The sequence below is a fragment of the Diorhabda carinulata genome, chromosome 9, assembly GCF_026250575.1.
Source record: "Diorhabda carinulata isolate Delta chromosome 9, icDioCari1.1, whole genome shotgun sequence".
NCBI classification, from domain to species: domain Eukaryota; kingdom Metazoa; phylum Arthropoda; class Insecta; order Coleoptera; family Chrysomelidae; genus Diorhabda; species Diorhabda carinulata.
Genome location: NC_079468.1, coordinates 14,125,834 through 14,153,046, shown reverse-complemented (window position 1 = coordinate 14,153,046; position 27,213 = coordinate 14,125,834). Strand labels below are relative to the sequence as shown.

The 27,213-nt window shown below is 32.4% G+C and overlaps 1 protein-coding gene across 2 annotated transcripts in view; it reads right to left on the bottom strand.

Moving 5' to 3' along the window:
* LOC130898014 (acid sphingomyelinase-like phosphodiesterase 3a) overlaps positions 1 to 27,213 on the bottom strand; it is a 328,758-nt gene that overhangs the window by 102,045 nt on the left and 199,500 nt on the right. For both annotated transcript variants that reach the window (XM_057807036.1, XM_057807037.1), the window contains exons 3-4: positions 21,817 to 21,982; positions 10,238 to 10,443 (exon numbers count right to left, since the gene is read on the bottom strand). In XM_057807036.1, the coding sequence (XP_057663019.1) occupies positions 10,238 to 10,443; positions 21,817 to 21,982 (372 nt within the window). The remainder of the gene's footprint in view (positions 1 to 10,237; positions 10,444 to 21,816; positions 21,983 to 27,213) is intronic.

Genomic DNA, 27,213 nt, shown 5'->3' with positions numbered 1-27,213 from the left:
AACCCCATTCCTGACACCGTTCCTTCCATATGTTCCTGAATGACTTCCTTCGTTGGTAAACATTCTTTAATAATTTTTACTATCCGATTATCCACTATTCCATTCATATCATATTGACGAATTAATTTTATGTAGTTGTTCCTCTTGTGATCCAGTTTAGTATGTGCTGTTACTTCGCTCTTGACTGATATGATATGCTTATTTTTCTAGATGATGACCTGAGGTGCTTGAAGCTCATAACTCCATACTTTCACAGAGGCTAGAATAAGATTGCAAGCCCTAAAGATTCTTTCACGATTTGACACTAATAGATTGGAAAGTCTTTCGCAATTTTGCGTCAAAATGTAAATTGTTGATTGCGATTCATAATTTTTAGTTGATTTATTGATTATAATCTACATACTTCGATTGAATTGTATTCAAAATTTCAACACAAACCCCTGTTATTCATGTGACATTATGTTGTTAACAACCATACCGTCTTGTACTAGTTTCCTTTCTCTAATTAGGACAGTGGTTTCTAACCTGTGAGGGGCAATGGCATGCAGCTGTTTCCAAAATATCATTTTCGAAACCAAAAAAGTCGAAAAGGTATCATAGAAATGAATTAGGAACATAGATATACGTGTTCCATAATCCTCGCCGCGAATATATGCATCTATACTCTTGCTGGAACGAAAACATCTCGCTTTCTTACTGGTAATAATAGAAATAAGGCAAACTTGTTTTAGCATACAAAATTCCTTGCGTCTCTATTTGATATTTTTCAAACACTCTTTGACATGTTTCCCACTTTTAAATTACCTGTTTTGCTGATGAAATAGAAGAAAGAGAAGTTCTTATTAATAATCATTTGACTAGTCTATAGAAGCAATTTTCGTTTTACTATAAAGACCTTGACATGTCCAGATTTGGACGGATTATAATTCCGTTTGTGATTGAAAAATATGATGATTTTGCCCTTACTACAGCAGAGGACGCAACAACGTCCTTAAAAGTGGAGCGTAGGTACATAAAAGCTGGGAACCCCTGAACTAGGAACGTTTAACTGTCTATTTTGCGCATTTCCTGGTAAACTAACACAAATTGAATATAAGTGTGGTCACTCATATTTACTATAGTTTAATATGAAGGATGTAGATTGATTTTACAAACTGTATTTTTCACAACCTACTATCACAAAAAGACGAATTCATGATGAAAAGATATAATGTGTTTAGTAAGTATCAATAGGAACTCCGATATCAAGTTATTCCAATAATTCTGCAATTTGTGGATTACACTTATCTCAGTGAAACATTTAAATCAATTCCACTGCTCCTACCTTCTTTAATACTATTAAATATCCAATATTAGGACCTCAAATAATATTTATCTTCTTTTATTCGCCTTCTATCACCGTCGTCGTCTTTCTCTCCAATTATTAGAAATAATCCAAAGTGAAATGGAATATTCTCAGGAATTTTTGTACTAAAAAGACCAGATAACATCAAAGAATATGAATACTTGATCAATTATGGATATTCCATCCCTTAAATTACGTCAACTGTGAGATTATGGTAAGTTATCTATTTTACATCAGAGTGGAAAATTTCATGTAACCTTAGTTTAGTTATTAAGTTATCTGATGGAAATTGCTAATTAATTCATGATCTCAACATTGTCACCACAATATTTTACCTAGCCAGAATCGAAATGTAGAAATTCTCTCTATTTACATCATTAAGTAGCCAGTACCTAACGTAAGCAAGAAATAAAATAAAAGCAGTATATTTGTGAAGTGACCCGGAAATGGGATATCAAAACAAGTCATATTATATCATACCCCTTTGTTAACAATGTTGAATTTATTTCTTTTATAAGTGGGCACAATCAGTGATTCCCCTGTCATATATTCTTCACATGAGAGTCTGCATTTCAACATATTTTCATCATGATTTCCATCGATATCAAGGCAATTGTTATGTTGTCCAATTAGCTTCTGAATTTTGTCCGTCTTCACGATTCATTCAGCAAAGCCGATAGTCAGAGATCAGCAACCAAGTGTTTTAGTAAATCAAATGTGATAGTCAAGCGGATGTTCAAGTTGTTCTCAAGCAAATGCATGGGTTCAATTAGCTGCATATGGACCTCTACACACCATTTCTGTCTCAAAATAGAGTACACATGATTTTTTTAACAGACAATGCTTCTCAAAACTTAACTTTTCTGAGCTATATCGAATGTCGCCATTGCGTATACTGTTGTTTTGATTCTTATGTAACGTAGACCACCTATCACTATCCTGTCTCAAAACTATTAATCTTTTGTTATATAACAAGAGGAAAGTGAAAGCACTGCCCAGAGGCATGTTTAATGCGCCGTTGTCAGTATTTTTAACAGCTAGCATGAATTTCCGATAGTTTAATAAAAGTTACGTCACAATATCGCGAAAAACTCACCAGAAACTTTTAAGAAAATATCGAAATCGCCCTCTTAGTTCTTTTGGTGAATGATTCCCAACAAATCATCAGTAATGACATAAGGGCGGCCGTTGATTCCCACAACGTGCACAATGTTATTAAACGCCTCAAACCTCTTTGGAATCATTCAATCACTCACATTGTTTTCTCTGTATACTGCACAGATTGCACGATTCATATCAATCGCCCCAAGGTTTCTAGTACAAGGAATAAATAATAGTTTGAAAAACTAAACTAGAAATTGATGTAAACATTCAATGTTTATACATTCTGATATGAGTATAGTAGTTATCGAATTGTCTCAAAGCACCTCATACTTGTTTACATTGAAATATCTTTGAATTTACCCTCATTTGAAGTGTTGAAAAAATCTAGTTTTTAGCTTAATTTTGCTATTGCTTTTTATTTGCTTTTTAGTAATTCATAACATTACGATAGATTAGAAATCTTGACTTTTTCATGTACCCCGAGGCAAGATTAACTTAATAGTTGTAACGCCCTTTCATCTTTGGGTTTGTTTGACGCCAAAGTTCAGTTATTGTGTTGCCTCTGGCACCAGTTTTTCATAGTGGTATGCTCCACTTGCTCCTGACAGCGTTAGTGAAGAAAATAAAATAATCAAGGGATCAATAAGGTGATGATGAATATGCTAAAGCTAGATGAATAGATTTTACCTGCTCTACTGGATTGGTAACCTAGATATTTGCTGCTGGTGTTCCTTACCAAGCTTCTTAAGGTATGGAGTCGTATGAGAAAGCGAAGAAACGTTTGAACACAATTCCTTTCATTGAAAATTATAAATAAAATCAACCTATACATAAAAACGAATCAAAGTAACTAAATATAGCTGGGAAAAGCAACGATACCAAAAGCGTAAAATTTACAGGTCCACTTAAAAACCACCAAGTGAGCACAATGTATTGCAAAGCAGTGCACCAAGTGAAAGAGGCTCCGTGGAAAAAGAGGAGTGGAATGCCGCGTAAAACCTAAGCTTTCAAATTATTGAAACTCCTCAATAAGGGCTGCGCCCCTCAAATTTCGAGTAAGCAAATTATTGCGTGAGCGTCATATGTATGCTTATAACAATTTATCAAATTCTTTCCCTACTCGGTTCGCTGAAGTCCTGAGACTACCACCACTAAGATAGAAATACTCAGCTTCCTCAAAGGCAGTTTCCTTAACCTAATAAATCTGAAACTCAATGGTTGAGAACAGCAATGCCATGAATATGATAAACACCGACTAACCTCGGCTTCTAGCCTTAATCGTCCGGTGTGGTATTCGTTGTTTGCTGCCAGCACTCATATTGACTCACTTCTTCCAATTTAATAAGCTAAATTGGTTTATCTGGGTTTCTCCAAGCTTGAGTTCAGACAAACTTGAGCAGAAACCCTTCAAAATATTTAGTAAAACTCAGATTATTCAACTCTGGATTTTGTCTTCGCTGTATACTGCCTGTCTGTCCAGTTGCTGGTTCCTCGAGAAATGCCTTTTGCTCTTCCAACTATTAAACCTTGTTTCCTATCTACCAATTTTTTGGAGCTTCGCGGATTCTGGTTGGGACTTTACTTACAACGGTATTCCCAGGTTGATTTTTCGCTTCGATGAGGACGGCGGAACGACTTCTCTTCTCGATTTGGGACAATCTCTTGTATTGCATTTCCTTTTCTCTAGCGGCATGGAAGGTGAAATCCTTGTAAATAGTAGTCTCGGAGATTAACTATATTTTTTAGTCAAACCGGGCTATTTTCTGGTTATACACAAAAAAGATATACCTTTTTACATCGATTTTTATAACGAAGCTATAAACTAACAATCAGTAACATCGTTGCTTTCACATTCTAGAAAAATAGTAATGTTACAAAGTGTTGGAATATCTAATCACGCTATATTTTCTTCTCTATGAAATAAGTGTTTTTACTACCCCACATGTTGAATTGATTCTAATATTTTTCATTTTGAATGTTGAGTATAAATTTCAAAAAACTTCTAACTATTTTTGTTATAAGTATTTGTTTATATTTTCAGAGAAGAGCCATCGTAGATTTTATTTTAATGGTCAGTGGAAGACATCAGAAAAATATGACTGATACTTTGATGTTACGAAGACAGTGAAATGCAGAACACAAAATTAGTTATCATCCATATCCAATTTGTATCGGTGACTCCAGTCGAAATGAAATAGAAGATGACAATTTAAGATGTATTGACATTGAATCTATACTTATTTATATTTTACATGAGGAGAAGTGAGGTCTACTTGGGATTTTTCAAAATTTAAGGGTAATAAAAATCTCAAATTGCACAATTGCAATTGCAAATTCGCACAATGAAAATAATAATCCATCTATATTAATTGGACACGTAGTAAATTGTGAAGGGAGCTATGAATTAATGTGTGAATTTACCAAAGATTCTTGTTTTCCTTGTTTATGGACAGCAAGACCCAAGAGTATCATTATGTAAGAAAAATACGAACTATTTGAAACGAATACATTCCGGACAGAATGAATATTGTTGGTAGATTAAAAAAAAACAAGTGATGAAGAATAAAAGCTTTTTTATCAAGATAACATGATTTTTAAAGAGCGTTCTAAGGACTTTGGGATGGAAATAAATTTTTTAGGCAATTACTGTTTGTTTGTAATAAAAGACAAACTGAGCCAAAGAACTTTGCTCGACAAAATTTGTCATTTTTAATCTTTTCATCAATTTCAAAAAAATTTATGAGCAATAAAGTATTTCCAGAACTAAACGTGACAAAAATTCCTCTTATTCTTTCTAGCTAACTATAATCTGAATAAACCATAATTTATAATTTTCAGCTGTGGTATAAAACTGTGTAAATCAGTATTATTTTTTCTATAACTTCTTATAGGGTTTGCTTTCAGTTTCTAAACTGTAAGTTATTTTTATTTGAAGTGGGTAACTTATCCCAGGAGAGGGTACATTTTTGATAAAATATGTGATTCCTTAGTTCACTTTCTAGAAATACCGTGTCGAATCACGTTCTCTGGTAGTTAACATGAATCAGATAAGAAAAACCACTGAACCTAGTGAACCTGATCAAGATCATGAAAGTATTGTATGGTAATTATCGGTCCTCAATAAATTTAATAAGACTTAACACCCCTAATGGGGTTGCGTCGCTAACATACCCTCTATATCCTCTTGTTTGGGTAAATCAGTCCCAATGATCTACGTCCACACCTTTTCACTTATTTATCCCCACAAATTTTTATTTCTTGTCTTTTTTGCCAGTTTACAACTCCTAATCTGCTTTAATCGTCTTACACCTCTTCTAACCATATTGTCGCAGGCCTGCTGAGTCTTTTTTCACTACCAGGATGTCATTGCGTATTATTGCATATAACAGATATTGTTCTCAATATATGCCCCAGCTGAGCTTTGATTTTCTTTATAACATTTTCTAAGTTCGTTAGTTATTTCTCGGTTCGTTCTCATCCTTTATTCCCCTGTGTTAATTTTCTTTGGTCTTATTATTGTTCTGATTATCTTTTTTCCATTCTTCTCAATTTTTTTCATCATTTCTTGTTAAGTAAATCATTAGTGGTCTAATAATCGTTTTTTTGTGAATAATTCACTTTCTATTTGTATTAATTATTTTTTCGTCAATCTAAGTATTCCCGCCTCCTCTATTATCGATCGTAACGCCGAGGTACTTGAACTTTTCTACTTCCATAAATTCATACTCTCCTTTTCCCCTCGACATTGCTCTCCAAATGTTATTATTTTTGTCTTATTTCCATTGATTTCTACAGCTATTCGCTTTCCCTCAATAATTATGCGAAATTTCAAATAAACCCAATGTTTTGAAGTACTCAAAATTCGACTTCGATGATTTCGTTACCTACATACATATATATTTTCGACGTATTGGCCGTTGTGCGCAGCGAAGAATTTTGAGGACTGAAAATAAAAGATCGAAATGTTGGCATTTTAAAAAAACTCTTGGACAGTTTTATTTTGAGTCCTCAACCCTTAACACCATTCGAAATTATAGGAGTTTTTAGTTATTGGAAAATAAATGCTTCTATTTCTCCATATTAAACAGTTTAGCGCCTCGCAGACTCACTTATAGTTGTATAAATATGCATAATAAGTAGTAGTTAAGATTTAATCTACAGATTGGATCTGGTACTTCTGGAGGATATAGTACTACGCTTCCAAATGAACACTTGTCTACAATAATGTGCAAACACACTATAATGTTGGTATTTACAACTTAATTCACATTCTTATAGAACTAAATCAAGCAATGGTACTAGTAAATAGTAATTTATTGTCACCTAAGAAAAAGGTTATATAACAGTGATTTGAATCGGTTAGGGCGAATTCTAGCAATAATAATGACCAAATGTTCAACATCTATTGGTTGAATGTTTTCATCACTACTCGTTTATCTAGAAGTATCTTCAAGCCTTATCAATCCATTGACGATTCACAAAAATAGTTCCAAAAATGCAACTTTCAGACCTAAATTGATATAAGGCGATCCAATATGAGATAATTGATTTTTGTCTTCATAAAGACTATTTCTCTGATTAAATTTAACAATTTAGGAAAGAGCAAAAGTGTACCGGATGAAATTTGATTGAAATTTGATATCTAGCCGTTCTGCCAAAAAGAATGGCTTTATTAAACGAACAAACAAGCTTAATAAGCTTATCTTGAAAACAAAAGAACCTGAAGCCCGTCAGAACACTCCATTATTGGTAGCACTTTTTAATAAATAAACTTTTTAAGGATTTTCGTGAAGCCCTTGAATAGATAGAGTGGTTTCCAAACTTTTCCAAGTATTAAAATACCGAAAAAAATTGAATACTTACAATGTTTCGGAAACACATTACAAACTAGATGCCGTCTCCTTCGTAACCTGTTACAAAGTTTTGTTACTCGGTAAATCACGTAACAAATGACTTCTTTAATTAGTTTTGGATACTTTTGAAAAACTTTGGATCTGTTGTCAATATAATTTGTTTTCATACCGCTGGTTTGGGTGGATTGGATCTGTTATTTTAGTTTATTGCTATTTTTCTCGATAAAACCACACCATACTTTTCCACTAATTAAATCGAAACTATCTCGAAACCCTTAATGTGAATAAATATTGAATGAGAAACAATTAGTCCGGTGAAATTAGACTAGAAAAACAATAGTGAAGCTACATAAATTCCCACCAAGCTGAAAATCTTCAAAACTGTTAGAAATATAACTGAAAATGAAATTTCCATGTTTGGAAAAAATTTTATTCAAGGTCAGAGGTAAAAAAAGTTTTACACGATTTTCAGCAAAATGGTGAGTTTCATCACATATTTTTCAGGCATATTAAAAAGTTCAAGTGTAGCTTGATTATCAGCTAGACCCTACAGAGTGGGGTTGAAAGCTGGTTAACAATACATTAGAACACGTTCAAACTTTACTTCTACCTGCGCCGAAAACAATTTTTTGCAACTATAAAAAGCAAGCATAAGAGGTTAAACCCTAAAGAGGTTTTGGTACATGATTTCACATGCGAACTTGATGTTCATGAACCACGACTGCCTGTCGAGTAGGTCTTGCAAATACTGCTCTAAGTGAAATGATGCTAGACAGCTCAGAAGAGAAGCTTCCGCGATAGTATCGGTAAAACAGAGTCAAATCGGCTATCTTTATTTCATGTTCTAAGCTGTCCAAGTTTCTGATCAACTCTTGATAGCCTATAAGTCTAATTGCTCGCTTCTGTATCGAATCGAGCATCCTCAGCATATGCTCTGAAGCCGAGCTCCAAATGTGCGAGCAATATTACAAATATGGGCCGTGTAGACAATTAGAAGCTGTTTCGGAGTATATAGTTTTTTTATTTTAAAGACTGCACTACTTTTTGGCAAGCTGTCTCAGCTAATTTGGCCACTTGACTATGCCAGAACATATTGCTCCCAACCACAACACTCAACAGGTGAATTTGCGGGAACATATTCTCAAACATCCAAGATAGCCCTCAGGAGGCGGTCCACAAACTTAAGCTTCAAAAATGATTATTCACTGGAATCCAGTAAGCCGATTTCAACCAAAAACGTATGATGTTTTCTAAGCTCCACATAGTCCCTAAAGAAGGTACTTCAATTGCTTTCCAAATAAACAATTGCACTCTTAAACACTCGCACACCATTGAACCATTTGATTCATTTGGTTTTATTGGGTCGAGTATCACTTTCATTCTTAACTATAGACGAAACAGTTGGAAACCTATGGTGATATCAAAGATATCAATGTTCTCGCACATTTTTGAGACATATACTAATAACAGTATTCCCGCAATTTCAAGTGTACAAACTCTAATCAAACAGGCAATTGATATAGTATATCAGAAAATCAAAAAACAATTATTTGAGGATTGATTAAAAAAATGGAAGCCTATACCCAATGAGAAAAGAGTATCAAATTAAATGTGCACTAAATTATTGCCTCCATCACTTTTCAAAATTACTCTATGAGTTTAATTATATATGGGAATTTTCTATTTCCATGAAACTCCAATATCCCATGACAATGATCTATCATTAGTTCTAAGTTTCCTGGTTCAAAGTTTGATATTAATCGTATTATATTGGTAAAGCCTAAAAATTTTACTGGCAAATACATTGTTAACTAATATTTTGTTAAGGGAGTCAATATTTCCAATGCCTTACTTGAATGTACAACGAAAAGGAAATATTTGCCTTCTGGAATTATAGTTTAAATACTGGTGATACATTAGTCGTTTTTCTTGGATGCCACTCTATGAGAATACTTACTTTTATCGTGAAATTTTCAGAAAAATACTATTAATAATAATATATATTTTACTAGAGTTTTATTCCGAAAAGTATTACGGCATTCAGTTTCATAAATTTTTCAATTTCATAAATTACAGTTTCATAAATTACAGTTTCATAAATTACAGTTTTTTGCTACGTTTTTGAGTAAATCCGCAATTACAAAACACGATTCTAATTCCCAATTTCAATTTCTTACCAAATTTATAACGAAACAATGGATAAATTCACACAAATACATACTTTTGAGACTTAATAACAAACCTTTTACATTTGACTCACAATATATCCGTATGTTCTGGATCCATTTCAATTTATTCCTTTTTTCTACTAAAGGAGATCAACTTTCTTTGGACTATAAAATCGAAACGCAGCAGAGTGATTATTTTTACTTAGAACACAAGTTATATGTATCTGCATACTTATTACCTGACATTTGAGTTTGGATAGAAAATTAATTACTTGTACAAATGCTCTATAATCACCATAAATTTAATGATACAGAATAATTGATGGATTTTTGATTTTAAATTTAATTTTAAATGATATTATTATATATTAAAAAACGAGCTCTTGCTGCAACATTCAAACAGCTAGTGCATTGTACTCTTCTATAACACTATAACGAGAAACTATTGCTTGTTTCTTCGATTTGCAAAAAATGAAATTATCAAAAATTTTGTTAGTTTAACCAGAAATGTTTTTTTATTCGTTTATATCTTTTGCGTATCAATAAATAATAAAATGCATGTGGGATTTGGTGATGAGCAAGTGTAATGATATTGATATCAACTGAAACTTTCCTATTTATCATGACGAATTCAGCAATATTTTTTGAGTTAATATTGGAACTTCCCATTATTGTTCAATTCAATATATCTTCATGTAGAAGATTATTCATAGTTCATCACTTTAAACAATGAAACAATGAAAATATGATATAGAAATAATACCCACCTGATTGAAATGTTTTCAATGAATCAGTTGGCAACCACCTGGACCACATTTTTGTTAACTCCTCCTTACCGAATGGGTCGTCATGACCAAGGGCTGGGAACACAAATTGTGATTTGAAGGTTTTTCCCAGTAAATCGGTTAAATTTTGTAGTAGCTTCCTCTGTATGGAATCTGGTAGACGACGGGCTGAGTGTGAAATGCCATCTCTGGAACAAGAGAAAATCAAAGTACAGCTTTGACTGAAATAAAAACATACTCTTCACGCCACCACAGAAACACTCATAATTATGGTGCCTGATGCGCATTTTGAGACTCGTGATAAACTGAAACTCATTCATTTGACCTACCTAAAAATAATATAATAAATTCTTTCACCAATAAAATTTTTTTTGTGAAAACCAATTCGGCGACAAATTTCACATTCTATCCCTTACTATTACTCACTATACAATGGACAGTAAGGAAAAGACCCGGTATGTGTTCACACCCTCTTTATACTAAACTTTTAAATTGATCTAAAAATCAATTTTTCGATACATTCATCAACATTATTTATATTCATTCCTTGATTATGACTGACGGCATACTTGACAGTTTTTCTCTTCGTAAAACCTCTTAGTTTGCCGAACATATTTCTCACCATAATATTAATCACACTATTTTTCGTGAGATATTGACCGTTATAAACTAGTTTTGATTATACTCTCGTTAAAATTCGTATCCTTTTTTATAAACGTGATAAAGAAATACCAGAGAAAATTTTTCTGTTTTTATTTTTGGAAAAGGTGAAAATTTCTTGAACTCATAACGGTTAATCACTCGTATAACCACTATGTTCAGTCACATCCACGATAAGAGTCCTTCCCTCTAATTTGAATAAAAAATTCGAACAATATATCGAGAAACTAAGGCTGGCAATCTATGATAGATTGAAGAGAAAAAATCCTCTGGGATGTGTTCCTAAATACATCAATATCCATTTTTAGAATAGGTTGGTTCTTAGAATGGGGAAAGTAGCCTATTTGATATGCTATTAAAAACTATGCAAAATAAAATGAAAAATTATAGCATTTTAGCTGGCAATTTCTTCGTCCTGCCTGGATTTAGTTGAAATTTCCACAAAAATTAGGGAACAGTACAAGGATTATTTTATGTATCTTGCCACCGTTAGCTAAAACCTTAGGGGTGGATTACACATTCTGCCTGCAGAAATCAGTGGAAAAAGTAATTCTGAGAAAAAATGTTCTTTACATTTTCTTCGTAAGACTGGTATTTTTTGAGTTATTTGCGGTTGAAAATAACAGTTTATCGAAGAAAAAATCGACATTTTTCAAGATTATAGTACCATAATTTTTTGTTTATCAATTATATCATGAAAAGAGTTGGTGTTTAAGCGCTGAAATTAATTAGTTAATGGTTGAAAAACATAAATATTATCCTAAAACATCATGCGATCTGTATTGTCATCCTTTAAATGTTCTTTCAAATTTCTAATGCATTAACTTTTATTTTATATTGCAATGTATATGCGATATATTGATTTGATATTAGTTATAATTATTTATGTTTTATTGGCGTATCAATTGATTATTTTTTTAAAGGAATAGTCAAAATATATTTATATCCTCATATTATTCATTCATCGAATTTTGTTTAAATTTATTTCTGTTATTCGAATGCCGCATTAACTTGTTAGACATCAAGAAAATGGTAACTGTATAATAAATTCTTGATAGAACAAAAAGCTGCCAATTGAATCACAAAAGAAAGGATTCTTATTGAATTAGAAGAGAAAAATTAGTTTGTTATTTTAAAACCATCGTTTTCTTCTGAATTAGTTTATTAATACTACTTCAATCGGACATTGACCTCGTCTTATTTATATGAATACACATTTTTAAAAGCCACAGTTTATTACGGAAATTGATTAAACATATAAGCATCGTAGAAAAGCGAAATTTACTAATATTTTCATGAATGATAATTGAAGTTGTGATTATTTACTGCGGAAAGGAGAATTATCCAATTTATAAAACGAATAATCCTCTCAAACAAATTCAATTCAAACACTGAAAAGCTCTCATCGATATGAGTTTTTCCTATACGCACAATCTGAACAATATTTCCAAAAGTTTAATAGATTATCATCCAAATACAGCATTGTTTGTTAAAGGGATCACATCGAACTATATAGGATACAAACTACTTGAGCTCAAACATCTATATAACTCTTCCCCTAGTTCAATACGCAACAGATCGAAGTAGACCTAACACAATACATCAAACGAAATTATATTGTTTGACATGTTTGGTTTCCTTTCAGTGATTCGATACGGTTTGTTTTCTAATTATGTATTTATACGTACATAGATTCAAAAGTTTTCCATCATTTTGTATATTCGAGATCAGTCTTTTTTATTTTTTGGAAATGAGATCGTATTGTTAAATTTCAATATCAAAACCACATTTGTTTATTTACTTTCTGTTTACTGTCTAGTGATGAAAATCGAGCAATTCTAAACTTCCAAGAGTATTATTGGAAACATTAAATAAACAATTATTGATTACAAAAAAATAAAACAATCAATATAGTGTTTTGTTATCTCTTACATTCATGCAAGCTTTAGAAATTTTGCGTATGTTGTTTATCAAATAAATCGTTCTTGATATTGTTGTCCTTCCTAGTATGAAATTTCGAATTGTGTTGCGGGTCGAGGACTATCTAAGAGTTTTTTCGATCCTTTATTTGATCTTCATCTTGTTTAAACTTCCTCAACGTTAAAATTATAATGTATCATATATTTTTAGCATTGATAAAGATCAAATAAAGGATAGAAACATTGGCATTTTAAAACAAAACTCTCACGCAATTTTATTTTGAGTCTTCAACCCACAAATCAAATTAATATTTAGTTTTGAAGCCACGTTTCACCAATCTTCTTGTGCAGCAAATACTTGAAACTAAAAAAAATACTAAAAATTAAACTCACAGTTTAGAGGTAGTAATTCACGACTCATCGGTACTTGGCCATAGTACAATAACTATTTGGTGCAACAATGGGACATGGCATTCCGTCCTGTGCATAGAGAATGGGATGTACAAGAACAGGCTGAGATTTATTCATTCTGGAGTCAGTAAATTTGATACTCATGTTATAATAGTGGAAAGGTAGATGGTCGTTGGCATCTCAAACTGATCAAAAATTTGTCCTTTCGAGGATATCTGAATATATCATTCTGTGTATTATCTAAGTGAAGACTTGGTATTGATATGATTTTACTGTTGCTTGTGTCTACGTCTACTGTTCTCAAGCGTATCTGGTTCGGATTTGGATATAATCCTTAATATGAGCGACATATCAATTTTAGAAGGGCCAAACTTTATGTTTGGTATAATTTATTATTGATAAACTATCATACTTTCTTCTCAAGAATTCTTGTGCACAGTTTATTCAAAATGATCAGGTACCGATCGATCGATTATTTAATTATCAGTTTGGATGTTGTATCGCTTTACACAAACATTGTTGTAGACTGAGTGAAGAGTAGTATAACATCAAATGAGATTCACGTCGAAATTCATGTAGATTGAATAGTTATCAATTTCAAGAACGTAGATTTTGTCAAAAACACCTCGTCTTATGCTTACGTAGATGACATAATCAGTGCAGTTCCTGCAGATGGAACAGAAGCAATTCCCGATGATCTCAATAAAAACAATGAACATTTTCAATCACAGTAGGAAAGGAAACAATCAGACACAAATCCAATGCGAACCAATGAGAACAAAAAATTCTTGAACGGTACGTGAAATTTACTGGTTCAGAAAGATACCTCAACTCCAAATCCAATCATTTTCCTAAACCTAGTGCTAGATTTATATATAGATTGATTTGCAATACTGCAAGTAGACGTATTATCGTTGATGTGAGTATTATTATGATGAACTTCACCAATACAAAAAGGATAGTTTCTAGACCTAGCTTGAGATTTATGTGGAGGGGCGTTGTCCTGCAAAAACAAAACACCTTTAGATAGCTCTCCGCGTCTTTTCTCTCAATTTTTTTCCCTTAGAGTGGTCAGTAATGTCGAATAGTAATCTCCAGTTATCGTTCTTCCCTTATCTAAAAAATCAATCATAATTACTCCATTGTAATCCCAAAAAACTGAATCAAGAACTTTTCCAGCAGATTTTTGAACACGAAACTTCTAATGTCTTGGAGAACCAGTGTGTCGCCATTCCATCGATTGTTGCTGTGTTTCGATCGAACGCGATGCTTCACCCTTGCACGCTTTCGGTCAACTTTCAAACATTTGGGGATTCATTTTGCATAAATTTTTCTCATGTCCAAATTGACGTGAACTATATGATGAACGCGATCGTATGAAATATTCAGTGCTTCAGATATCCATTTTAGACCAATTCGACGGTTATTGTCATGGCTATGCTAACGCAATATTTTGTTTATGCATTCATCTATATGTTTATTTTGTATTTTTGTAATGTAATTAGAAAGTGTCGTTTTACTCATTATTTTCGTTTTACTTCTGAAGCTCCAGTCTTCCTAAAAATGAGAGGATGAATCATTTTAAAGGACAACTTTAGTCAAGTTATTTTCGGAAAAATTCAATAAAGTTTCATGAACTAAATCGATCATAATCGTTGAAATTGGATTTTGAAGTATACCGCCAAAAGCAGAAAAGTAACTGTTGCTTCCATGTAAGTTTAGTACTGCTAATGAAACAAGAGATGCCGCTAAATCGGGAACTCGAGTTGGCTATCTAAAGGATATGGTTAATCTGTTGTTGGAATCATATGTTATATTGCATTATACGACGCAAAATTTGTAGGTATGATATTTTAAAATTTTTAATCACGATTTGCTCAATACAAAAGCGATGCAAAACTTGAAAAACCGAAACGTGTCATACATGAATTCTGAAAGAAAATATATTGAAAGAAATTTACATATTGAAGAAAAATTCTTAGAAATGTATTACATCAACCGCAAATCCAATGAACAGAAAATATTTCATTGAATTACTCAGTAAAATTTTTAGATTCATAGCAAATCATACAACCCAGATCTCACAGCTTAGTAACAGGTGCTGAAGATCACCAGCCGTGATCTACGGTGAGAGATTAATTATTTGTGCAAAAAAAGTTCATTTTCTTCTAAGAAGTAAGCTAAAAAGTAAGCTAAAAAATATATCCACTTTTCGTGAGTGTTTGAGAAGAAATTGTGTCGCGAGTTTGCGAATTCTCTCACAAACAACAAGCAAATTAGAGAAAAAAAGGTGATGAAAATAGCAACAGAACGATGTGCTAAATGAGGTAGAGAGTAACCCTTATTGATTAAGTAATTGATCGTGATTTGAACATTGTCGCTCGAATGCGAGGATTGTGAAATTTCGTGTCTTGTCAAAATATTTGCTATCTGCGTCAGAGAAACTTTCATGAATTTCATTTTGAAATAAGAATTTTATAAATATTTTAGTATTGTATGGAAGTAATGTTATCCAAACATCCAGCTTTAATTTGGTTTATTACTACTTTCGGTACATACGAATACATTGTACCACGTTATAATTTATTCCTTCTATGAATAGTTAACTGAAAAGTTAACATTCTTGATTTAGTCTTTTATTCGATAATAAAAACATAGTAAACACGTGATCGAAGACATCATGTGTAGAATTAAAACTAGCGGTCTACGAAGGAAGCGCCCAAAGATGAAAACTTGGATTCTCAATCAATCATTTCCTGGGCTATATCCCTCAAAGAAAACTATATTAATAAATAGAATGGCTGAACAACTTTTTTTTATAACTAGACTGTATACTATTGATCGTGAAGCCATTATGTAGATTCATTTAATCTATTTTTAACTTTATTCTGATGACACCATTCTAACATTAGAAATATTTGAAAATTATTTCCATGAATTTTTCAAATCAATTGGTGAGATAGGGAACACAAATAATTTATTTTTTCATTCACAGATATTCAATTTAATAAGAAAAAAATAATAATGTGTACTTCAAAATATGAACAGAAGTTTGAATCTCGTCATAACGAAAATTGCAGAGGAAAAAATAACCGATTAATGAATATTTTCGGATATTACTTATGGTCTCATTTTTCCGCTTGACAATAAATTCAGAGAGCCAGCAGCATTTCGCTGCTTTCACAGTTATAAAAACCCAATAAAATCTCCGAATTTCTGAATTAGAGAGAAAAAGTCTACCGGAAACAGGATTTGCTTGTGGAAAAAAATTCTCAAACCCACATACATACACATGTAATCAACGTTTCTTCCTATTTGTGCAGAAACAGTCGCAAAATATATATTTTCATTTATATGCGTTGATATTTGAGGCGAGAAGATACGATTCATTCCGAAATACGGTTAGGATCAAATGATAATATGAAAATAGTAACAAGTTTATATGAAAATATGATCTATCTTATAGGAGAACTAAGAACGGCATTTACCTATATCTCAGAAATGGATTATGTAACAGATTCAGGGAGAAAAATTTATAACAAAAGTGCTCCCAAAAAAAAAAACACGTGGAAATTAACATTTTCTAAAATCACAATGAGTGGCACTTTATGTGGAAAAATAAAATTTTGTGCAGATTTTGTTTCACAAGATTCATTCTATCTCTTTAAATGAGAGATTTGGCAACTTATTATGGACAACTGCCTCTAAATTCAGCTCTACTTAGCCCATTTTCATAAACTTAATCATGTTTGTAAGAGCATGTATTTATGATCTATTTTCATAGAAGACTTATAAAAGTAGCACCGAATCTCAAAAAAAGATTACTCCAAGACTCATATTCCTATAAGTACCCTAGTTATCAAATTTCAACTTGAAAATATGGATGGTGTTATACAAATGCAAAAATTAAAAATGAGGAGGTGATTCTTATGGAAATAAATTCAACTCAACTATTCATCTCATAATATTGCACACATATTGGTCAATAGCACATAAGAAAAAAGCAGCCTATTGTTGAACGTTCGATAAAACAATAATACAACTCTCTATTAAGTTGAAATTTCTGGAAACGTATATGATGTTGACACCAAACACTCACAACTACACTGTCTGACGCTCGTTCCGATAACCAAATTATCGTCTCCAGAGACTGAAAGTGAAATAAGACGTAATAACTTGACTTACCTGCTTTATTCTGAATTTTCACATAAATAAAACTTGTCCCTCTAAAATCAGTTCCAGCGGGAAAATCTCCTTGGAGAGAATGTTAACATTCATTCCATGAGTCCTAAACCATACTGTGGACTTAGAAGTTGGCCGTTTGTCCCTATTTAAGCTACCTCTTACACTTAGCAATTTCAATTCTTTCAAATGCATCGAACAATTAATTATTGGATACATTTTTCAACAATTTCACAGTATTGATATTTATGCCAAGATTATGACTGGCAACGTGATCGGCAATACTCGATTTTTTGGTCCATATATATTTTAAATGAGCTAGATGTTCTTTTAACCGAACAGTAACGGATTTCTTAGTCTGCCCAATATTCCTCCTGTCAAAATCACCACAGCTAATTATATATACCTCTCTTTTCCAAATTCAGCATTTTATCATTAGGATTACCCAACAATTATTGTTTTGTATTGTTAGGATTAAATACCGGTTTAAAACCCACTCTCTCAAATATTCCTTCCCATTCTTGTTATATAACAGGATCAGAAGATATTTCACATAGAGATTTCTTAAACCTATGACGGTTACTCAACCTATTTTCAATTATTTTATCATAATCGTTGAGTACAGCTACATCCTCAGTAGAGGTTCTTTCTTTATTGTATCTCTCGATGGTAATGTGAAACCAATTTTGTAAAAACACAAAGTTTGCTCTGGTACCTCTCAATCCTTTTTGTACAAATAGATTGGAAGGAATATTTAACAGATTCACTTCCAAATTTGTTCATAAATCCAAAGAGGTTTTCCCGTGGGAATTAATTTTCGCGAGAGAAGGTTCATTGGTGGAAAAATTCAGTACAAAACAGGTAAGTCAAGTTTTAGTTCACCTTCAGTCTCTGACATTGTAATCGTGAATGTTGGTGTAGTGGAGTAGCAGAGTATGACCTGATGATTTTCACTATTTTTTCAATAGAATTAGACATTTGTTGACGAAAAACTGTCTAATCAGTCATTACTTTATAATTCTCGTATCAAAGGCAACTCAACATAAGGGTTTAATTAGAATTAATATTTCTTTGTAACAGAAACCATACAATAACGATTGACAGATAGATTTTATTATTTAATGAATTAGTTAAATACAAAATATATTCAAGTTTCTGGAAGAGGATCATGTCAATAATTATGACACAACTCCTTGTTCAAATATGGTTAGCACGGATATTGATAATGATTGATAATATCGAAGCTGAGCCACTATAAGAATTAAAAATATATGAACAGGGATTCCTCCTAGCATAATGCTCGTCATTCCATGAAATATTTGTAGCACAGAAATAAATCAAGAAGGTACTTTTTTAACGTTAACATATCAAAAATAGTTTGAATTTATTAAATATTATGAATATATTTCATCTCAGTAACTTATAATAAATTGTCTATCAGAGAAAGAGATCCGATGCGTCATGAGTGAGACCGTGTGTTATCGAAATAGATTATGTCGTTTAATGTGATATCATTGACGCATTAGTTACGTTTCATCTACAGTTATACCTATATATTTTCAATTTCTAGTTAGAATATAAAAAATTCTTTTGTTTGATGCCTGATTAATAAGTCAAACTGTATTCTCGTAACCATTAAAATAATAAAAGAAATTTTTTGATTTCACTGCTTTCGGTATTGATATTGATAAGTCGTATTAATGATTTGATATTATTGAGAAAAATGAATGCTTACAAACGAATGAAAGAGTACAGTCATATGATATGCGAAAAGGAAAATTGAAAAAATACTTCAGCTTCTAAAAGTATAATTTGTATAACATACATTTTTTTTTAATAATAAAAGTTAAATTTAATATATATATATATATATCTATTATGACTTCAAATAATTTCAAATTACTGATGAACTACGAAGTCTATTTCTTCTTTATTCTATCACCGTTACCTCTCAAAAAAATCCGAAGTATATAATAATGAATTGGTAATCAATGAATATATTATCAGTCATAATCACATAATTTTCTTGATTTCTGAACAACTATACAGTCGTCCCTCTTTTGGGCACTCGTCCGCTCAAGACTCGATTCCGGCAGCTCAATATGTCTTATTTTGGTACATCATACTTCCATTCGACTATGTTCACGATCATTCCAGTTAAGCCCTTCTATAAGCTTCCAGTGCAACGTTGAAGAACCTCTCTCTGCATTAGGCGACAATATCCTCTTCTCTCCTCCGCAGACGGATTTTTCTCCAATTCCCCAAGTACAATTTCTCTTTCAATAACATCAACAAAAAGATCAATTATAGCGCTCCAAGTCAATCGCACGTCCTCTTCCTTCAATATTGAACACAACCTTATCTCAAAACAGACCTTCACAACTTCTTAATACACCACCCTGGTTGAAAACATCAACTTAATTACTACACAGATGCTTCATGGACTGAATCTGTAGTTGGATGTCATCACAAAATCATATCGGATACCACAGAATCTCCTCGTCTTGTTGAGTTTATTTTGGTTATATATATTTGATGTGAAACCAGAGCATACGGATTATAAAAAACTAGAAAAACAAATATGGCGAATATGAGAGGAATGAAGATGGAACAAAAGGTGTAAAAAGAACAAAATACAAGGAAAATAGGGGTAGAACAAGAAAAACAAGATATGGCAATGGAGAAGCTGTAAGCGAAGAATTTGTTATAACAATTGAAGTCTAATATGTGGGAATAAAATAGTGTACTTGAAAAAGGGGAGGGTATAAAAGTATACTGTTGGCTATTGAAGTGAATGAAACAAAATACGAAAAAGTGGTATGGTGGTCTGGTGTAGAGTTGAGAAAAAAAGAAAGGGTGGTCGGGGAAGTACATATGGAAAAATTTTCAGATAGATTAAGAGACACGAGAAGTGAAAAATTCAGAGACAGAAGAATGGAAATGATATCATTAGATGGGGAAGTATGGTACATTATATTTGCACAAAGGATAATTGAGTATGCAAGGAAAGAAGAGTCATGGTAATGTGAATGTGTTTATAAAGAAGATATATTCACAATACTTAGAAACTGTAGTAAAGCACTAAAAAAAGAGCAATAGTGAAAGATGAGATAATGGAAAGGACAAAGAGCCAGGAAAAATATAGGAGACCTGGAATCAACATATATATATATATATATATATATATATATATATATATATATATATATATATATATATATATATATATGTATATATATATACATATATATATTAGGAGATTATTTTATATTATTAGCAACATAGGGAGAAGATCTACTACATCTCGAAATATTACATATAAAAATGAATAAAATTAATTTGAAATCCAATGAGTCTAAGCGCATGTTAATCGCTATAGATATTTCACATAATAACAAATACAGGAAAAACAAATTAAGCATTTGGAAATTTATAGTTATCTGGGTGCGATAATAGAAAGTAATGGCAGATTAGAGCACATCATGAAAGAAAAGGCAGAAAGATTGGTAAAAATGGTGAATTAATTGATGAAATGAAAGAATCATTCTTTAGAGAAAAAAGAAGTGACAAAAAACATAGAAATAAATATTTTGAAAAAGGTTACGAGGCCTTCCATGCTGTATAGCTGTGAGACATGAGCATTATATCAAACTTAAATGCAATGCAATGCAAATGAGATTACTCAAAAAAATAGGCAATAAAACGAAAGAGAAAGAAAGACAAATGAGACATATAGCAAAAAAGTGAAGGTGAACACAACTAGAGATAAAATATATTAAGTATAATTGAAATAATTTAGACACTTATGTTGTGTGCCCGAAAACTGAATACCAAAAAAAAATTGTTCGAATCTGAAATAGCCAGTGATAAGTATATATGGGAACCAGAAGGAACATAGAGTAAAAGCTTCCAAAAAAAAGTTTATTCTGATCACAAATATTAAGCTACGACGCCATTAATTTGAAAGTGAAATGAAAGATAAATCAAATCACGCAAATTAAACAACTTAGAGTGATTTAGTTCTCGAACGAAGAACTTCTGATTCACAAAATATGTTACTTCTAATCAACACTCGAATTAATGGTATTATATTCCGTAAGTCCCTTGCCAAAACTGTTTTAACATTATTGGAACATACATTGTAACTCTTGCTTATGACCATAGCTGTTGAATGCACTAAAAATCGAATGAAAAATCATCTCATCCTAAACTCACTATATTATTAAATCATTTTGAGAAATCAAAAGTTTTAAATGTGCCCAGTTATGGATTCTAGGAAACATATTTGTTCAATTCTAATTCAAAATATTAACATACGATATTAGCTCTATGAATTAATATAAATGGAATTGGAATTGGAATCAGTGAAAAATAATGATAATTACTCACCCTGTCCAGAGGACAAATTCAACATTATCATAGTGACGTGTCATCATAAGTTGAGCAGCGGATTCAATAAGCTCCCACGTAGAATCGCAGCTATAGTCACCAAAACGGCCCATTTGTCTTCGCGCTCCTTTACCTTTGCCACCTTCATAGTCTGATCGCCAGCATCCTGTAACAAATATTTTAATATTATGGAATCATTATTTCACTTTATAACTTCAGTTTGCTACGATAAACATGAGTCGAACTCCAAAGTCATAAGTTCAACAAAATAAATTGTCAAAGTCGCATGTTACTTTATACGTTATAATTATACACAAGCTTCTTAACCCTATACTAACAAACGTCGAGTCGAAAAGCTATCAAATTCTTCGAAGAACTTGGAAGTTGGAGAAGTTTTCCTAACTTCAAGGATTTCAAGGACTTCCATTCAGGAGTCTCCTTTTGCAAAGGTGTTCATATAAATTTGCCCAGAGTTTGATAATTTCCTTATCTCTGAGAATATCAGTGAAATCCAATGGAAATTTTAAAAAATAAGTGATGAACTATTCCATATCGATAATCTATCGAGTGGCGTCTGATTTACGCCACAAATTATGGAACATATGAAACTTATAGCTTTTCTGTGTGTTTAGAGGGAAATTATTTTAGAAACCATGATGAGATGAATATTAAAAAAACTTAATAAATTTTTTTAACACAAAACTGCGAATATGATCAAATTTTGGGAAATTATCTCCAAATATGGGGGTTGCTACTCAAGTTTTGCGACAGATAAATAAAAATATTCATAATTGGATATTGAAAATGGATTTATTGTTCTTAAAAATAAAAAAATATATAAAAAATACACTTTTGCATGCGGTTGAATCAATCGTCGAAGCATTCTTTGAATTCCGATTGAGGTACCTCCAAAACAATGATTGCCTTTTCCGAGTTTTTGTTCAAAATGATGTATGTCGTGGTAGAGGATGATAAGTCTTCTGTGATACAGTTTTACAATTCATAATTGACCGATGTACGTGCTCTAATGAAATGGTGGCGAAATATCCAGTTATTCAAAAACAGGCAACCATTTTCTTCAAAGTTCCTCGTGCATGAGCAGCTTTTATTGGATTTGGATCGTCTTGAAAGACTCATAAAGACTTGTATATAAAACACACAATGGATGCAAAGGTGATGTTTTTTCTGACCTTTGCAGTGTTGAAGAATATGACGTTATATTGTATTATATTGAATTCACCATAAATATCGTTTTATTTCTTGGAAAATTCCACTTGGCTTGAAGTTGCTTTCTTGCTGTGCCAAGTAAACACGACAAACATTTAGTAGAACTTTCTTGTGAGCCATCCAGTCGGTTTTCATGGATAATCTCAATAAACTTTCTCATAACTTCAGTTGTTAAAGCTACAGAACTGGATTTTGTTTCTGGAAGCGCTTGTAGCTCTCTTCTTTTGGTAGAATGTGGTATCTATAGTGAATGTAAATATAATAAATCTTCTCAACACAGATAACTCCTTAAATTAAGCAGTGTCGCTAGTATACTATACGAGGATATATTGAAAAATTCTTGGCCTATTATAGAACCAATCAAAATTTCAATGTCAAAATATTTTATTACTCAACAAATTCTCCTCTTAATTGGATACATATATTAAGGCGAACCTGCAACGCCAACGTCTCTAGACCTTTGAAAAAAATGTTTCTTCTTGCCCTGCCAACCAGACCTCCACAGCTTTTCTTATCTCCTCGTTGGAAAAAAATTTACGACCTTTTAAACTTTTTTTCAGTTGAGGAAAGGGATGATGGTCGGACGGAGCCAAATCTGGTGGATAAGGGGGGTTTTCTATCAATTCAAACCCTAAATCACCATTTTTTTGCTTGGCAACATGAGATTTGTGTGCAAAGACGTTGTCCTGCAAAAATAAATTACTTATGGATAACTTTCCGCGTCTTTTCTTTTTAATTGTTTCTCGTAGAGTAGTAAGTAATGTCGAATAGTTATTGTTCTACCCTTTATCCAAAAAATCAATCATGATTACTCCATGGCAATCCCAAAAAACTGAAGCAAGAACTCTTTCAGCAGATTTTTGGACAAGAAACTTCTTAGGTCATGGAGAATCAGAGTGTCGCTATTCCATCGATGGATCGTAGAAATTAACCCAAGTCTTATCCATAGTAACAATTCGGTTTAAGAAATCTACATCGTTTTCAAATCGAGCAAATATCGAACGCGATGTTTCTACCCTTGCACGCTTTTGGTCAACACTCAAACATTTGGGGATCCATTTTGCAGCAATTTTTCTCATGTTCAAATTGACGTGAACTATAGGCGCGTGAACGCGTTCGTATGTAATATTCAGTGCTTGAGATATCCATTTTAGAGAAATTCGACGGTTATTGTTCGTTCCTATGGTAACGCTATTGCGTTACCATAGGAACTATTGTTTGTTAATGCATGGAACTGGTCTAGGCTAAGATATCAATACATCTTCGTTTGTGAGGGACCCCAAACAAAAATTGTTCTCGCAAATTCTTCAAGTTTGAAGAGGCAGACGTCGACGTATCCACATCTAAGAAAGGGAATTATCCTAGTCAACATACCTATAATCTCTGCAAATGGGTCTGGAAATCGATGAAGAGCTCAGACCAAGGTCTAGTCGTGAACGGAGTAGCACGAATATGGTCCTGTTTTTTGGCTTGTGTCATATATAGGCAGGTAAAGAACAATTTTATTTTTGTTATGATGATAGCCGACAGGACGTGCCTAAATGATTTAAGGACGGCATTAGGATTTTATTATTTTGTAAGTAGCAGATCTTTGTTGGTGTGCCTTGAAAGAGTTGTCCATGTTATCGCTCTAGTCTCAAGTGGTTTCTCATCCGACCCAAAAACTTTAAGTAGTTACTCATGGTCCGTAATCCCTCTTAAATCTCCTGTCAGTAAGTAGGCGGTATCCATCAACAGCCCAGCACACTGCGAGCATTTATTTTCCAGCTTGTGATTATCCTTTATGCGCCTTTGTGAGTCACCATCTTCCATACACATCATTTCCAGACGTATTGTTTTTAGGTTGAGCCAAAATAGTGTCTAGCCCATCCGCGGCCCGATTAAGGTTGAGATATTTGTTTTTCAAATTCTGTTTGAGAATTGCTTTCAATTGAATTTGACGTCTCGAAAATTTTATCACCAATATCTCTTCCCAAGTTTTCTTCAACATAACCTCATAAAAAAGATATTTTTTGAACTTCTTCCCTTTAAATACGTCCTATAAAGTGAAATTGATCATAAATATATAATATACGAGTATATTAAGTGTAAAATTGCTTAATATAAAGCATCAAATCATGTTATCTTCACCTTATGGAAATTATATTGCTTATCTTGATTAATTGTTAGGAAAAAAAATCCCTTTGAGTGCGTGTTTTAAGTTTAGTAAAGATTTCAGTTCATAAACTTCAAAATGGGAAACAAAATATTAACGGAAAATTGCGGATTCAATCAGCAACAAACAACAGAGCAATGTGGAGAAAAAAATGTAATGAAAGTACAAATTTATACATTTTCTAAAAGTCTTCTCACTTTTTTGCGTTACTGTATTATGAAAAGTGTTAATACAGCTGCAAAAGAATTGTTTGTAAGATCAGGTTGTGAGAAAATAGGGGGTATTGTCACATCACTAATGATATATTTGGTGTGGAAGCAATAAAATTCATTGGTATTAGTTCCATATGACTAATAATCAGCCTGAACGAACTTCTAATTTACTGTTTCCACAAAACCTAACCTAACCACATAAAATGTGAACAGGGTGAATTGGTTCTATGTTTATCACAAAAGAAGCTAAGCCTTACACCTGAAAAGATAGAAAGCTGAGCTATAGAAGAAGCTACATAATTGCTCTTCAGAATTCGAAAATCAAAGCACTTAACCTCTTAATAAAATGATAAACTAATTGAAAATATAACTGAACTTCGACTGTGGAAGAAGAAGAAAAATATTTTATCTTGATTTTGAAACATCACTTCAGTTTTATAGTCACTTCAAAGTTTTAAAAGAAATTAATGTGATGCCGACTCTCCACTCCATTCGAAAAAGTTTTATGGAATATCATAAACGATTTTAAGACGTCATCTTTAGGTGAAGTGCTTACCAAAGGCACAACTTGAGGTAAATTCTAGTAAATTTGTGGCGATATCATTCCTTATAGTCGCTGGTAGGTTTTTTCAATATTTTTTTCAGCTTTACGTCTCATATTTGGTGCTTATAAAATAATTTTATTCAATGATCTTCTATAATTTATTTATAAGCTTTAAAGCAAATTTTATGTCTACTTTTTTTCCCCAAATTAAGTGAAAAATACGAATTTTCATTTTAAAGAGAGATTATAGGAGAATTCAGAACTGTGAAAACAGAAGTAACACTGTTCCACAATATTTAATCAACGAAATTAATAAGAAATTTAACACAAAACGTGACATGCCGATTATAATGTTAAATTATAATGCTACAGAAAATATTAACAGAATAGATATCATTATACAAGATACCGCATTCCAATCGATAATCACAATATTCTTATCTAGATTGTAAGTCTAAGCATCGACTGCGCACTGCTAATACATGTACTGACTGTTATAAGCCAAAAATGTGATTTTTGAAATAAGAACATAGGTATATTATACTGTTACGAACTCGTCCACTGACGTAGATCGTGAAGCCGGTTCTGTTATATTATGTCAATAGAATTTAAAATTTGGTGGACACGCCGAGTAGAACTTTCCAAGAAATAGAGCGGCAAAATTTTAACTTGTTTTTATAACTCATTCACAGTAAATCTTATAGAATCAACTTGCTAACATTCTTGAACCGAGTGAGCGAGAAATTGCTTTTGTATAAATATGCGATTATTATCAGCGACTAATCGAGTAAATAATATAAGTGTTCATTAATAAGTCTTAGTGTATAGTTTAAAAAACGATAAAAAGTTAGTATGAGTTTCTATATAAATTTAGTAGGTTAATAAAATGATAAAGAAAAACATTACATTGATGTTAGTTAGCGACGTAAAAATGGTTAAGGAACTAGATAAACTAAATATGATGAAGAAACACAAATATAATTGGAGATGGGTGTAGAAAGTTCACGCATGAAGTCATCATAGGTGATATCAAAGAACGCGTGATTATGGAAATGGAGATTATGAATCTACAAAGTTTCCGATAAGAATTTAAAAACAGAACCATTGAAATAAGGTATTTCTTCATTCATCTAAGAGCAGCACGGTGTTGGTAGCTCTACAGGGAGATACTGCACGAAACGGAACCTTGATAGTAGCGGTGCTACAAGGGTTCATGGAAGGAGACACACCGCGTATGATGGAGCCATAGAACTACGACG